Source organism: Sesamum indicum, linkage group LG2, assembly GCF_026168435.1.
Source record: "Sesamum indicum cultivar Baizhima isolate 11 linkage group LG2, ASM2616843v1, whole genome shotgun sequence".
NCBI classification, from domain to species: Eukaryota; Viridiplantae; Streptophyta; class Magnoliopsida; order Lamiales; family Pedaliaceae; genus Sesamum; species Sesamum indicum.
In genome coordinates, this window is record NC_142658.1 from 18,690,357 (window position 1) to 18,704,931 (window position 14,575).

General features: G+C 32.0%; 2 protein-coding genes across 2 annotated transcripts; both read right to left on the reverse strand.

The window, feature by feature from the left end:
* Positions 1–238: 238 nt before the first annotated feature.
* On the reverse strand, positions 239–3,671 carry LOC105156146 (alpha-galactosidase 1). Its single transcript, XM_011072200.3, has 15 exons — positions 3,454–3,671; positions 2,868–2,926; positions 2,713–2,769; positions 2,564–2,598; positions 2,376–2,479; positions 2,218–2,293; positions 1,988–2,046; positions 1,830–1,895; positions 1,657–1,740; positions 1,501–1,565; positions 1,284–1,366; positions 1,108–1,198; positions 970–1,019; positions 636–776; positions 239–533 (listed from the first exon to the last, which is right to left on the reverse strand). The coding sequence occupies exons 1-15, from the start codon at positions 3,591–3,593 to the stop codon at positions 441–443; spliced, it is 1,203 nt and encodes a 400-aa protein (XP_011070502.2). The 5' UTR covers positions 3,594–3,671; the 3' UTR covers positions 239–440.
* A 7,246-nt stretch (positions 3,672–10,917) lies between these two features.
* LOC105156310 (gibberellin 2-beta-dioxygenase 6-like) lies at positions 10,918–13,684 on the reverse strand. Its single transcript, XM_011072407.3, has 3 exons — positions 13,212–13,684; positions 12,600–12,927; positions 10,918–11,170 (listed from the first exon to the last, which is right to left on the reverse strand). The coding sequence occupies exons 1-3, from the start codon at positions 13,664–13,666 to the stop codon at positions 10,940–10,942; spliced, it is 1,014 nt and encodes a 337-aa protein (XP_011070709.1). The 5' UTR covers positions 13,667–13,684; the 3' UTR covers positions 10,918–10,939.
* Positions 13,685–14,575: the final 891 nt, after the last annotated feature.

Sequence of the window (14,575 nt, forward strand, 5' to 3'; positions counted from 1 at the left end):
ATTGATTAAATTCTACAGTTGTTATGCAATATAAAAAGTCCAACGGTTATAAAAATAAAAATAACAGATAATAGATAAGGGCATAACGGTCTTTTGCAACAAAAACTTAACGCTATTAACTTCAACTAAAGGTGAAGAACAAGTGTACTATATTTAGCTAAATTTTGAAAACACATGAAAAAATATGCAATTTGGCCTGAAAGTTTTGTGAAGAAAGGAGGGAACTGACATTCTGTGATGCAAGAAGGGAGGAACCACTGCTTCCCATGTTATTAATATGCCTTAATGCCTAACACATGATTGGCAATTTTATTGCAGAAATGTTTCATCATCACAACAATTGTTTGACAATGCATCAAGAGGGGCAGCAATAATCCAATCTTAGGCACCCCCTTTGCTTCAACTATTACTGTATTTCTCATCCCAACTCCCAAAAATCCTCAAGCAACTGGTTTCAATATATACATCTTGCATGCATGTGAATCCACCATTGCTGTTATATTTCCTACAAATCTTTGCTTCAGATTCTTGTGCTGCCAAACACAACAAGAAACAAATAAACAATTTAAACTCAAACTTGTTTTCCAAATATTACAGCAGAAAGATGATTGAGCTTGTAAATATTGCTTCTGTACCTCCCAGAGGTCTCTTGCAATTACAGTACTCTTGGGAGGGATACCAATATCGTCCCAGTAAGCAGTAAGGGCAGTTCGTCCAGGCCCTCGGTTCAGCAGAATTACTGCTACTCTGTAGTCGGAAAGTGGCCCGGCCCAGACCTGTTAAGACGCAAATTCTCTCTTAAACACCTTATGGAGAGGTGTCGGTCTAATTCTACAAAGTCAAGGGGGTTTTTCTGTAGTACTACCAAATCTTAATAAGAGTATATGCACTTACCCTTTAGAAATTTCCTTCACATGAAATATTGAACTAAATACTGCATTATTGGTAGTTACTGTAAAATAGGATTACCTCCAGATCACCCTCCATTCTGACCTTTTTAGCTTGAACACCGAGCTTGTCTGAACAGAAAGATACAAAAAGCATAAACAACTACAGTAAACGCAGTACAAGGAAGAGGTTAAGAACAGAAGTTGATGTTTTGGTTACCTTGATTGACGGCGATCACCTCCCAATTTGATATAATGTCCATTACATCTTTACTTATATTTCTCACATCACAACCAATGAGAAGAGGAGCCTGAGAAAAGTATAATACACATGAAAATAGGTAAGAAAGTCAGCCTTGACAGTAAACAAGGAATTGTTCTAAGTTATGGGGAGACCTTGGAGATTGCCCACAGACTAAAATGGATAATATATTCATTTTGGGTCATCCCTCCATTTCCAATCTCAAGCATGTCAGGATCTGCCAAGAACCAACCATTTTAGAAGAACATTGAGTTTCTTCTCAATAAACTCTACAAATTTTTGTCTCTGTGTGTGTGTGTGTCTGTGCACATTCAATAAGCTATTTAAAAGTTAAACCATGGATATACTAACCATTCCAGCCACCGGGCCTTGCAAGTTCAGCATAGACTTCATTCTGGTCTGCTCTAGAGATCATGCTGTTGGAGAATCAAGATTCAAAAGAATGATTTAAGGTCAAGCTCTTAGAATCACAAGGAGGTTCAGATGACGTAAGCGAGATATTTATACCTATCCCAGTTATCAGCAATATCATTCGTAGTTCTCCAACTATTTCCCACATTAAAACCCCACAATGCTGGGTGCATATCTCCCCTGGTTCAAGGACACATAACCATGAACACAAAGACAAAGCACAAGCAATGTAGTAACCATTAAAGTTTATGAGGACACAAGAAAATCACCATTCACAGAGTGAGAAAAAGATGGGCCGGCCGGCATTCATCAGAGCTCTTGTCATCACAGGGTATCTACATAAGGAGAGTAAAAGCTGAATTGGGATCGAAAGACTGAACAATGAGTAGCGATGTTTAAACAGTCTGATATGTAGAGATTTCGTTACCGAATGGTTGGCTTTGATCCATCCGTGTTACAGTTATCATACTTCAGATAATCTATGCCCTGCACAAAATCCGTTAATCAAGTTTTCACCTTTCATTGCGTATGGTAAAGAAAACTCAAGAAACTCAACTTCCATGTAGGTCGGAGGAGATTATTAGTCTTGTATTGCTTTCTACACATGAAATCCTATTAAGATATCCTGATTAACAAACAGCCACAATGTATCATTACCCATGAAGCAAACGTTTTCGCGTCTTGCTCCTCGTGTCCAAGTGAACCAGGCATTTTTTTGCTACAAGTGAAATACCTGCAAATGAAATTAAGCATTTGCTTCAGCAACAAATGTCATACATTACTTCAAAAATGTACTTAATATATGGTTGACTTACCCAGCATCCGAGTATATTCCCAACTTAAGTCCCTTGCTGTGAACGTAGTCGGCCAAAGCCTTGATACCAGAAGGAAATGTGGACTTTTTAGGCACTAGGCTACCCTGAAATTCAATTTCCATGAAGTAAATAAGAAAGCAAGAAACCATAGAGAACAATTATCATCAATAGTTTCTCAAAGAGTGAACCTTGTCGTCACGGGAAAGTTCAGCCCAGCAATCATCTAAGAACAAAAATGGTCAAGTTTCTTAGTCAGACAGTCATACAACGTATACACAAAACAGTGAAAGATTGAAACTTTGGAGAGGGCAAAGACAGTGTCAGGATGGAAATGTACCAATGTTGACGTATATATACCCGAGCTTAGCAAGACCAGTTGAGACCAGAGCATCAGCTGCCAAACAAACAAGCTCATACTAAATTAACTACAAAACTCAACAAAGGAAAGAAGATCCAAGAATGAGACATCATGGCAACAGAGAAATAGCCTACCTGTTTCTCTAATGATTTTTTCATCAATCATACAGTTGAAATGATTCCAACTATTCCACCTGGAAAAGATCAAGAAATAGTGTTTGATAATGCTTGTATTTGCAAAACACTGCCAAACTAAGACAAATCACTAAATTTTCTGTCTGCGCAAATCTCAATTGATCCTTTCGATTACTGCAACAGGATACAGAACATAACCAGACAGTATTAGGATAAGGTTCAGAAGAAGTAATAGATCAAACAATTAGTAGCCTCATCCTCATTTCCTCTATACTTCTCAAAGATATTTTCACACTTTCGTTTCAAATTCGCAAGAACACTCACAGACATGGCAAATGGAACTGGATTTAGTGAAGCTTGTTAAACAATATGACAAAAGCCCAGATGAGAATTGCAAATCAAAGACAATCTAGCTGCCAAAACTTAGCATTTTAACAAGTAGAAAAGCAGAAATGTTGAAGCCCCTCAATAAACCAAAGTACGATGAACAACACAAAAACGAGGCAAGCCCAGATGAGAATTTCCAAAAAACTGAAAGAGTAGAAAGACAGGATGAGAAGGAACAAATGAAGGGCTTGAAGTTTACCCCATTTGAGGAGTTGCTGCAAGGCCATTGGCCAAAAGACTGCGCCGGTTTAAGCTTTTCCAATCATAAGAAGGAGCAGCAGTAGCTGCATTAGCAGTCAAGATTAGCAGCAAGAATGTTAGTACTGATGATGTATCCATATCCAGTGCTAGCGCACACCGTGATTGTCACAAGATGCTGATTGACTATGTGATGAAATAGGGGGGGGGGGGGGGTTATATATATAGACGGATATATGTATGTAAACAGTGGTAGGAAGAGTGGTGATGTGGTCGTATTAGGACAGTGGGCTAATAATAGAGATGGGAGTTTTAAGGTTTTAAATTCCGAGGAGATAAAAGCAGTATTTTCTGTACTCTCTGATTCGTCTTCATCTCTTGCTTTTGTTTGTTGAATTTGGTACCAAATACCAATAGGGGTTCTCTTTCCACACTGTAAACCGTCTGAGATTTCTGACTCAAACTTGGGACTACTGTGGATAAGACAATAATACGTAGCCATCTATATCTTTATTACGGTGAGTTACCATAATTTTTTTTGAGTTTGACATAATTACAAATATATTTTTTAATTTATTTTAAAAAATAATTATATAATTCTTAAATAAAGAGGTAAAAATTATTACACCAAATGTAAAAAAGTTTGAGAGTGAGTAAACTAAATGGTCCACAGGACGTTCATAAAAATATATTAGAAAATTTAAAAAAGTATATAAAATTATAATTTATAATCATAAAGGGTATTTTGGTTAGTTCCCTATAAAAATTAAATAAAAACTTAATGGAAGCTAACGGAATGAGCTTGTTGATGGAGGGATGTAAAAATAAGAGGTAATTATTATTCTCCAAAATTTTATGGATTAAAAAGAAAATTTGAATACAAAGCTGAGCTCACCACCATTTGTATTAGGGTATATTACAATAATTTAGGTGAGTATTTTTAAATTTTCAAAATAACGAGAAATATTAATAATTATGCTAAATTTTATCAGAATTTATTGTAATTTACCCTTTATATTATTTAAATTTTTAGTAATAATCAAGAGTAGAATGAAGAGAATGAAACAACTCTCAATTAATTAGTCTCTCCCACGTGTTAAGTAAGAGTGATTAGTGTTGTTATTTGGGCAATTTTGTATTATTTAGTGAAGCTTCATCGCTTTCACCTTTTTTTTTAAATTTTGATTTTCCATATTCATTTTTCCAATAAAGATTCAAAACTTCAGATGTTACATCAATTCGAGTTGTAAGAAATCAGGCCATATGTGCACTAAATAATATATTTTTGGGACAATTACATTCACACCCCTCATTTATTATTTTTTTACATAAAATCATCCATGTCTTTTGAAAAGTTACAAAAACCACCCCTAACAACTTTTAAAATCCGAAAATGCCCCTGTTGACTAGGTCAACATGTAAAATAATTTTTCAAAATGCCCTTAGGGTGTTTATGTAATTATCAAAAGGTAGAAGGGGTGTCAGAGTAATATTATAAGGATGAGTAATATGACCCTAGATATATTTTTAATAATTATTATCATTTCTTAATTTAAATTTAAACTTTTTATTGAATTTCTATATAAAATGACACCTTTTAATAATTAATATATTAAATTATTTAATTAATATATAAATAAAATTAATTAATAGATTATAAGTTTAAATTAAAAAGTTATCATACTTGTATATATTATTTAAAATTATTAAAATTAAAAGATTAGTTATCTTCTATTTTTATTTATAACTAAGTTATACTAAAATAAAAATTAAAAATAATTTATGTATTTTATATAAATCTAAAATAAAATAATTTATTTACTAAAAAGATATTTTAATAAAACGGGAGTTAGGATGGACATGGCGGGTATAGTTGGGGAAGAAGGTATAAGTTTTTAAATCAGATCAGAAGAAATACAAATATAATTTATCTTAAAATAAAATATAGTCCCCACTTAGATGTCATTACATATCCCTATTTTGACACTTTTAATTTTTATTTTTTAAGAAAAAAGGTATAACCTATCCCCATCAACAAGAATGCCCATTTCAATCTTAGTGGGGATGTAAGCTGCAAAAAATAGAAACCCAAGTAGTAGTGGGAGCATATGTTGCAATAATAATTACAAAAAACTAGACTCCAAAATGAAGTGAGGAAGTTAGAGAGGAGTCATTTTCATGCCATTTATTATCATCCAATTAAAAAATTACAACTCATAGAGACGTTAGAATGGTGTAAGACTCCATTACGTTTATATATTTGAATCAATATATTTATCGAAAAGTCTTTTCTCGTATTCTGATGAGGGAAATTATATAATTACTAAAATACCCCTATGCTTTAAGCATTTCTTTTATATTTCTCTAACTAATTGCATGGGGCCCAATGCATCAGGAAAGTCAGTGGCGGCATCAGGCTTTATAGGAGATGATGTGACGCAATTTCATTGGAGCCACGTGTCACATACATAGTGGGTACTGTAAGGTTATAAATAGTCTCATTTATGATTATTCAAATTACGTTTTATTTCATCATTTTACCGCCATCTTATGATCTCATTCGATTCCACTTTTCTAACTTAAGTATCGGAAGGCCATCACCGAGCGCTACTCGGATAGTCTCACATTTGCTTTGTTCTCAGGATCCACTAACAGGTAGTTCGAAAGAAGGATTCAACGACCCAACTTTGCGATTTGACCCTGCGACCCGATCCGGATTTCGCGCGACCTACATCATATTCAAACCTCATTGGATGCAAAATTCCATCAAATCAACAACCACCGTCGTAAACTACGAGCACAGAATAATTCAAAAAATCCAATGAATTTGGGATAAAAAGAAAGAAAAGTATTAGGGGAGTACTATTCCAATTTTTTTCTTTTTTAAGAAAAATGGTCCTAATTTTGAACCATCATCTTTGGTCCTAACTCAATTTTGTCTTGCTTTTGCCTTTTCTTGATGGTCCTATCCACTTAGACAGATGAGTGTTTGCTTTTAGGTCTTCATCAATTTCTAGAATGACTACTAATTTCATATTATATATATTTCATGTTCTACTATTCTTTTTTTAGGTTTAGATTAGGGTTAAAAAAATAATTAAACTATTTGATATTCAATTTGAAATTGATTGATAAAAATTTATTTGAACTTGACTTATTAATTTAACAACTTAATTTGAATTTTAACTTTTCGTTTGATAAATTTTTAAGCTTGAATCGAGTTTAATTTAATTACCAAAAATTTAATAAAATATATTTAGAAATATCAAATTATTTGAGTTTGATTCAGATCCAAATTCATTAAACCTCATTCAAACTCAATTACTAATACAAAATATAATTTTTCAAACTTGAAATAAATTTAAATAAATTCTAGCGATAATGTGTTGGATTCGATTTGACTTGCTTAGAACCCTAGTTCAGATACTAAATTAATGACAAAAGCTCTCACTAATTATATGTATAATTAAATTAAAAAAGTATTATCGCATCATGTAATTTCATAACTAGTAAAAAGAATTGTAGATTATTTAACTTAGTTTGTTAATATTAACAAAAAAATTGAATAAAAATTAATATTTATCTTCAATTGATCTATTACTGACTTATTATAGGTCAAATATATAATTTTTTTTTTTAACTAAACTAACCTTATAATGATGAAGATACCTCTTTACATGCATTAAAGTGTGAAGACATATGAAGGTAATTTAGTCAATAAAAAAATTTATCTGAACTACGACAAATCAATAATAAGTGAATTTGGAGGTAAATATAGAATTTTTTTTCGTATTTTTTTATTAATATCAGCAAATTCAGTTAATTTTGACTAACGGAGAAGCTTATTGGTTAGACAAAAACAAATATCAGGGGTGCTAGATGTAAATTTTCAAATGCCAAAAATTTTACGTGTAATTATATCGAAATTCAAAAGAAAAAAAATATAATAATTCCTTAAATAAAAGTATAAAATATATACAAATTATAATAAATTCACGTTAAATAAGATGGTGATAGGGACTCCGCGTGACTTGTGAGAGTCAAAAGTTATGGGAATGCTTATTTCTAACTTTTCTTTGTTGATCAGATAAGTCATTTTGTGGGCGCCAATGATAGCTACAGCTCACACTCTGCAACATCTTTGCTGGCTAAAATAATATTTTGCCCTCTGATATATAGTGGTTTTTATATTTAATTTATATTTAATTTTAATTAATGTAATAAAGATGAAATTATATTTTTTTTTGTTTTATATATATAATAGGGAATTCAATATATTTAGTCATCCGCTTTACGAGATTTTTAAAAATAGTTCTAAAATTGGGAAAATTTAACGCATTTTTTTTAGAGCAAAACTTGACACATTTATTCTTATACTTTATGAAATTTTAAAAAATGATCTCGAAATTAGAAAAACTCGATACATTTAGTCTCGTGTTCAAGTTTTCATAAAAAATAGACGGTAAGGATACGTGTGATGTGCGTGTCCATCAGTTGTATGAGCAGTCAAGCTAACGAACACGAGCATTGCACGTGTCCTTGTCGTTTTTTTTTTTCGACAGATCCACGGCATTTGGAACAAAATCAAGGTGTTCGTTGCAAACACTATCCAAAGTGAAGAAGTCAAAGGACTCGCGAATTAACGTGTCAAGACACAAGTCCATCTTGGAGAAAGATCAAAGCGTCAAATCCACCAAGAGATGTTCAAGTTCAAGTCAAGTTCTCCAAGTTTATAGCATTTAATTCGAGAATAAATCAAAAGACCATCGAATTAATATTATTAGAGACCCAAGTCAGCATCGGAGGAGATCAAAACATCAAGCTCCACCTCTAAAGTTGTTAAAATCGAAGATCGCATTTGTGAAGTGAGGGATCAGAGGTTCCAAGTAGAGATTTTGTACCACAAAAAATCCAATTAAATTAAAAAATTATTTGTAATATTTTTCTTGTTTCAATAAATTCAAAAATACAAAATTTGAATTAGGACAAATTCAAACACACAAAAAAAAAAAAGAAGCAAAAATTAGATGACAAAGTACAAAAACAATCATATTTTGAAGGACGAAATATTTTTTACCCTAATAATATTACGAGAGAATTTGCAAACGCTTAACATAAGCATTTGTCAGTTCATTATTGCAAATATGTTTTTTATTTATTGTTTTGTTTTTGAACTATTTAAAGACAATTTATACGAAAAGTTACGAGCAACTTCTTATCAACATCCGCAGTTTATTGATAAAATCGTAAATATTAAATTGTGCTAACATTTAAATTTCAATATTTATTTTGAAACACTCTCAATTTTTGCTATAACTTATAATTTTCTCTATAATTTATTTAAAAAAAAAACAAAAAATTTCCTCAAACATTCATTTACACTGCTTACTTCTCCTCTGCATACTTTTTTAATTTTTTTTTTTACATTTTTGGGCTTAGTTTCAGCCACTGATTTCGATCAGGAGTAAGGACAACAAAATTAAAAATTAAAAATTAAAGATTAAATATATCAAATTAATTTAAAAAATAAAAAAAAAACTCCACGCGACCAATTACAGTACGACACGATGGCTGAATATTAGTTGTACCAGCCTCGTTTAATTGTTTCAGAGGTTTGATATCATTAACTATTAACACCTTATTTATTTTATTACATTATTCGGCTGACCAAAGTAATAAAACAAAAATTTCCGTTTGCGGGTTGTGATATATAGATTAAAATGTTTTACGTGTTATATATGTATAGAAACATCAAAGCTCAAGCCTAAACGTACGAGACATCTTTTTTATTTTAAAATTCCGTTGGTTACATTATTTATTATATTTAAATTTAAAAATATATTTAATATATCGATATTTTTAAAATTAATGAATATACTTAAAAAGACAAAGAAATAAAAAATTATTATAGGAGGAGAATTAGTAGAAATAAGAAATAAAAAAATGCCCAAATACTCCATAGACCAGCATGCTTTTGATCGGGTTGGATAACAATCCCAACCCGTCTTACCCAGCGACCCGCTTGGACAACCATTGATTCTGCACCCATCCGATTGTTGTTCCATTGAACGAGACTTGTATAGATTCTGACACATAAAGGCTAATAAATACTTGAAGGGTCCATTTAATAGATATACATTAATTATACCGAGATCAGATCGCATACTGCGATCCCTTATAACCTCGAATTCCATTCTGATTTAAGCGTCGGATGGTTTTAGTCGAGGGCCATCTCAACTAGCCTAACTTTTCTGCTTGCCGGCCAACCTAGTATAATCCAACTTGAGATACTCGTTTTTTATAATATTTGTGGCATTGTAGATACTTTCACAAAGGAAGAAGAATTTTGCAACGGAAAAGAGCTCAAGTGAGAAAAAGTGAAGAAATTTAGTGGACAATATTCAGGATAACCTGTGCTTCTGGATTATAAAAAATCTAGTAACTAGAAGCGAAACGAGTCTAACTCATTATCACATGTTATCAGATATGTGATGGGGCAAAAATTGAGGTTTTTCTAACAGATTTGCTGTTATTAAATTTATGTTGGGTCATATTATTTCCCTTTTATTATTGTTAGAATTTTGATAGGAAGAAAAGAAAAAGAGTTTGATTGGATAAGGATTCCTGTTGTCTCCTACCATCATTAGGGATTAGTATAAAAGAGTTTGATTATTTCTCAGATTAAATTAATCGTACTGATGAACTGAAAGGGAATTTTGCATAGTGGACAAGGTAATTCATGGTGTGAATTGAATAATATAAACACATACATAGACATGATTCATCTGATCACATAGACTTTTAACATATATCAATTTATATATATACCCATTTTAGCAATTAATAACCTCGACTCGGATCACCCCAAATACAAAAAACAATAAAACGTATTAAGAAAAATGCATTATACTTGTTCCTTTAGCATACTCTCAAGTGGTGGGTGATAATACATGTAATTATCTCAAGTCTGGCTTTTATTTTTTCGACTTTTGCTAAGAAATTTATTATTAAATAAATTAATTTCCTCTTGACTATACAAGATTGTATTTGCGACGAATTTTGCAACAACAATCGAAAATGGTCCGTAGCCCAATTGAATCTGAAAAGTAGAGTTCAAATTCAAGCCCATCTTTTGTAATATTGAAGAATTCCACATTCAAATTGCTAATTTCGATTCCACGTCGGGAATTTAATCAAAATATGTAATCTAATTAAAGAAGTTGAAGCAATAGAGTAATTTCTACCAAAATTTAAATACCATCAACGTCAATATTAAAATACCGATTTTATAGCCGAGTGAGCTTCTAAAAATAATAAATTAAAATTCTAATAACATCGATCGATCAACAATAATATTACGTACACGGAAATAATAATTGCAAAAACACTAAAATGCGAAATTGAGCTTATTTTTATTCTCTAACATAAAAATAAGAATAAATTTCTGGCAATTAACATGAAAGATTGTAAGTAGAAACAATTGAATTTCATCGTCGAAATCTTGAAAGGCCGAGTTTGCGTCCGTGTAGTTTGGAGTCGTGTTGGACTTTATTTCTGTAGTCTGCAAAGGTAAAATTTGTGTAGAGAGAAGGCTGTTTGCAGCTCCCAATCAAAGAATGGTGTGAAGGGCAGAGGAAATAGGCCACTGAGAATCTTTCCCTTTTCGCATTCGCCATCACTCTATGCTCTACGCTCTTGTACACATCATTGCTCCAAGCCTGCACCATTTTTTTTTTTTTTAAATTTTCATAATTATTTTAAATAGATAATTACACTGTCGTTCTTTGAGATTTAGTGTAATTACATACACATATATATAGACCCCGACACAAACCCCTATAGTTTGTTTCTGTCTACCAAATATGTTCGTCTATAATTAGTAAAATTCATGAAATTTGCTTACGTCAGTTAAAAGATTGAATTATAATTATATTTACCTCGATTGATTTATCATTGACGTATTGTAGATCAAATAAATCTTTATAAGAATAATGGTGTACCTCCTCACATGCATTAATATGTGAAGACCGATGTATAAGTCAGTAATAAGTTAATTGAAGATAAATATAAATTTTCATTCATTTTTTTGCTGAATTATGTGAATTTAACTAACAGATGAATCTATTTGTTGAACGAAAACAAATATTAGGAGTATGAGAAGGATATAATTTTCCAAATCAAATAGATTTTAAGTGTCATTAATTGCACCAAACTTTGAAAGAGGAATGTAGTTATACATTGTCTAAAATAAAATGTAAGGTAGGAAAAAATTTAAAATACATTATTTAATTAGACTATATATATGTAGTGACAAACACAAGGTGACAAATTAATCATGGTATTTTATTGAAGGGGAGGGGAATAAATGGGACGACAAAGGTACGTTTGATAATTGTCCTAATTGTTTTAAAATGATTATAATACGCCCAAGTTGTAATAAAATAAGGATGTTTTAATAAAGGTTGTTTGACAAATCTTAGCTTTTAGTGGGCACGTAATACGACGTAGTGAGACATCTAGGACGACAATGAAATTTTGTGATTGTGACAATAAAGAAGGTAACTATACCTAATTGGCTCTATGTAAGTATTTGTTTAATTTAATTGACTATTGTTTAATTTTCATGTGATTCCAAAACTTATTTCGTAGGTCTAACAACTTTCTATAGTTTAATAATATGTACGACAAGATTGGTTGTGTGGATTAAATTACAATAATTTTGTGTACGAGTTAGTGTAATTATTGATATATGTTCCTCTGTCTTTTATGATTATCAAGACTGACTATGAAATTTTCAATCTTTACCGTGTCGCCTCATTCCATTCCGACATACTGTAATGATTAAAAATTTAATGGGACGCTTAAATATTCTGTTTTTAAAAGTATAAGTTGATATTTAAAGTATTAAAAAGATATATGGGTGGGGAGAGTCGATCAAATTTCTGTTAGAAACTCTATTTTATCTTCTACTCCATACAACATAAATTCACCACGTGTGAGATTTTTTCCTGAATAAAAAGACGATATCATGTTTATACACGTGGTGTGTATATGTTAAATGAAGTAAAAGATGTAATAAAATTTGCAACAAAAACCCCAATCCGGGGGCTTAAAATGCCAAATGAATAGCAACAAAGTAATGGTTACCTGAAAAAGATCACCAATGTTGACAATGAGTGCATCTTTGTTGGGTTTGACAGCAATCCATTTGTTGTCTTTCATGAGTTGAAGTCCCCCAACTTGGTCTTGGTGAAGAATTGTAAGAAAATCACTGTCCGTGTGGGGCACCAGTCCATGTATTTCTGCTGACAACGGACAAGTCGGGTAACGGTTCAACCGAAGATAACATGTACTCTCATCACAACCAATCATCTCCTCGAATACTTCTATACTTTGACCTAAATTTGATGTCAGCACTCCAGCCAGCATTCTTGCCACTTTCTGCATTGCCGCTGCGTATTCCACCAGCACTTCCCTATGTACGTGTTAGTGTCACATCAGTGTATGATATACGTATATGCTCAAATTGTAGAGTACTATACGTAAATCTACTTCGGTTAATTAATGTTAATCATTTATACCTTTGCAATGCATTTGCTATATGTATATGTGTGTGTGTTCAAATGTAAAATATTGCATGCGGAGACATTTTGACGAGACGTGTTAAAATATTAGGTCTGCACTAGAATTTTTCAAATTGGTATTTTTACTATTAAATCTCTATGTATATGTGCACGTATATATATGCATTTGTTATACCTTAAAGAGGAAAACTCCCCATAGCACGTCGGGTCCGAGACCTTTGTGAGGGGCACGTGAAACGCTTCCGACCAAGAAAAGTTATCCGGAGAAGTGGCGGTAGGAGTTCCCCACCGGTACGAGTTGTTCAGAAGCCCACAGGTGGATTTCCTCGAGAACGGTGCATTGAACAACTCAACTTGCTCTCTCCTCATCCGGTTGAGCAGCTTCGAACTAACCCCATGATTCACTACCTGAAAGAATCCCCACTCTGATGAAGCTCGAACGATCTCTAAAGCAGATTTAGCCCTCTCACCTTCATCGTCTCCCATTAGACGTCTCAAGTCTATCAACGGTAGCGCCTCAGATGTTTCACACACTCTTGCGCTCTCATATGTGGTCTTTTTGGGACATTGTTGTAGGATTTTGATGTAGTCCCTAGCTAAAGGTGGAGTACAAGACTCGACAAGAACCATTTTGGGACAAATAATGAAGTGTCGACAAGTAACAAAATAGTAAGTGTGGACTGTGGAGACACCAAAGATGAGTATTGAGGTATTTATAGGGTTAGGGGGATTGGGGGAGACGGCAATAGAAAAATATAGGACAAGACAGAAACATGGAGGTTGTGACAATTGTCGCCATGACATGGGGGCTTGCCTTGATTTCACGTGTGAGATGTTGTTTATTGGACTAAGTCTAGGTCTACTAGCTAGTCCTTATTTATTACAAAAGTTTATGGTTAGTTAATTAATTCATTCACAAAATAAAATGAACAAGTAGTGGAAGATTTTGTGATGGTTAATGTCTGATTTGGATTTTTTATTTTATTTAATATATATGTATGTTATGTGTATAAATTTTTTAAAATAAAATAAATGATGTAATATTTGTATATGTTGTGTGTATATACTAGCGATATTTCACTTTGTCAGATAATTTTGTGGAATTTTTTTGGATTGATAAAATAAAAATTTGATATTACGGTCTAATTTGATTGGATGATTGAATAATTGATCGTGAGAGAAATGATTTAGATAAAATAATTATTGTATTTACCTTCGCAATTGCATATATAATTAATAATGCAAATGAAAAATTGAACTAAATTCCAAAATAAACCTTATTCTTAACGTTAATCAAAGAACTAAAAATAATTTAATGGGCATATATAATGGATAATTAAATGAAAAATAATTGCAAGAAGATTAAAAGCTACATCTTGTAGCTTTTATTAAAATTTGATTTTGACATAATTTAATCCCAAAGGTGATTATTAGAAAATGGTCAAACGTCATTTACAAGAGGTAATTATTTTCAGTATACAAACCACAAAAAATCTTAATTAGTAATTTGACCAAAGTTGGGGGGTTTTGTTGTAATTA

Coding starts and splice junctions, on each gene's coding strand:
- LOC105156146 (XM_011072200.3), bottom strand. CDS start 3,593: ATGGATACATCATCAGTACTAACATTCTTGCTGCTAATCTTGACTGCT. Junction 2,294..2,375: donor GGAATATACTCGGATGCTGG/GTAAGTCAACCA, acceptor TTTCATTTGCAG/GTATTTCACTTGTAGCAAAA. Junction 1,367..1,500: donor AAGGCCCGGTGGCTGGAATG/GTTAGTATATCC, acceptor GGTTCTTGGCAG/ATCCTGACATGCTTGAGATT.
- LOC105156310 (XM_011072407.3), bottom strand. CDS start 13,666: ATGGTTCTTGTCGAGTCTTGTACTCCACCTTTAGCTAGGGACTACATC. Junction 12,928..13,211: donor GGGGAGTTTTCCTCTTTAAG/GTATAACAAATG, acceptor ACACGTACATAG/GGAAGTGCTGGTGGAATACG. Junction 11,171..12,599: donor ACATTGGTGATCTTTTTCAG/GTAACCATTACT, acceptor AAAATGGTGCAG/GCTTGGAGCAATGATGTGTA.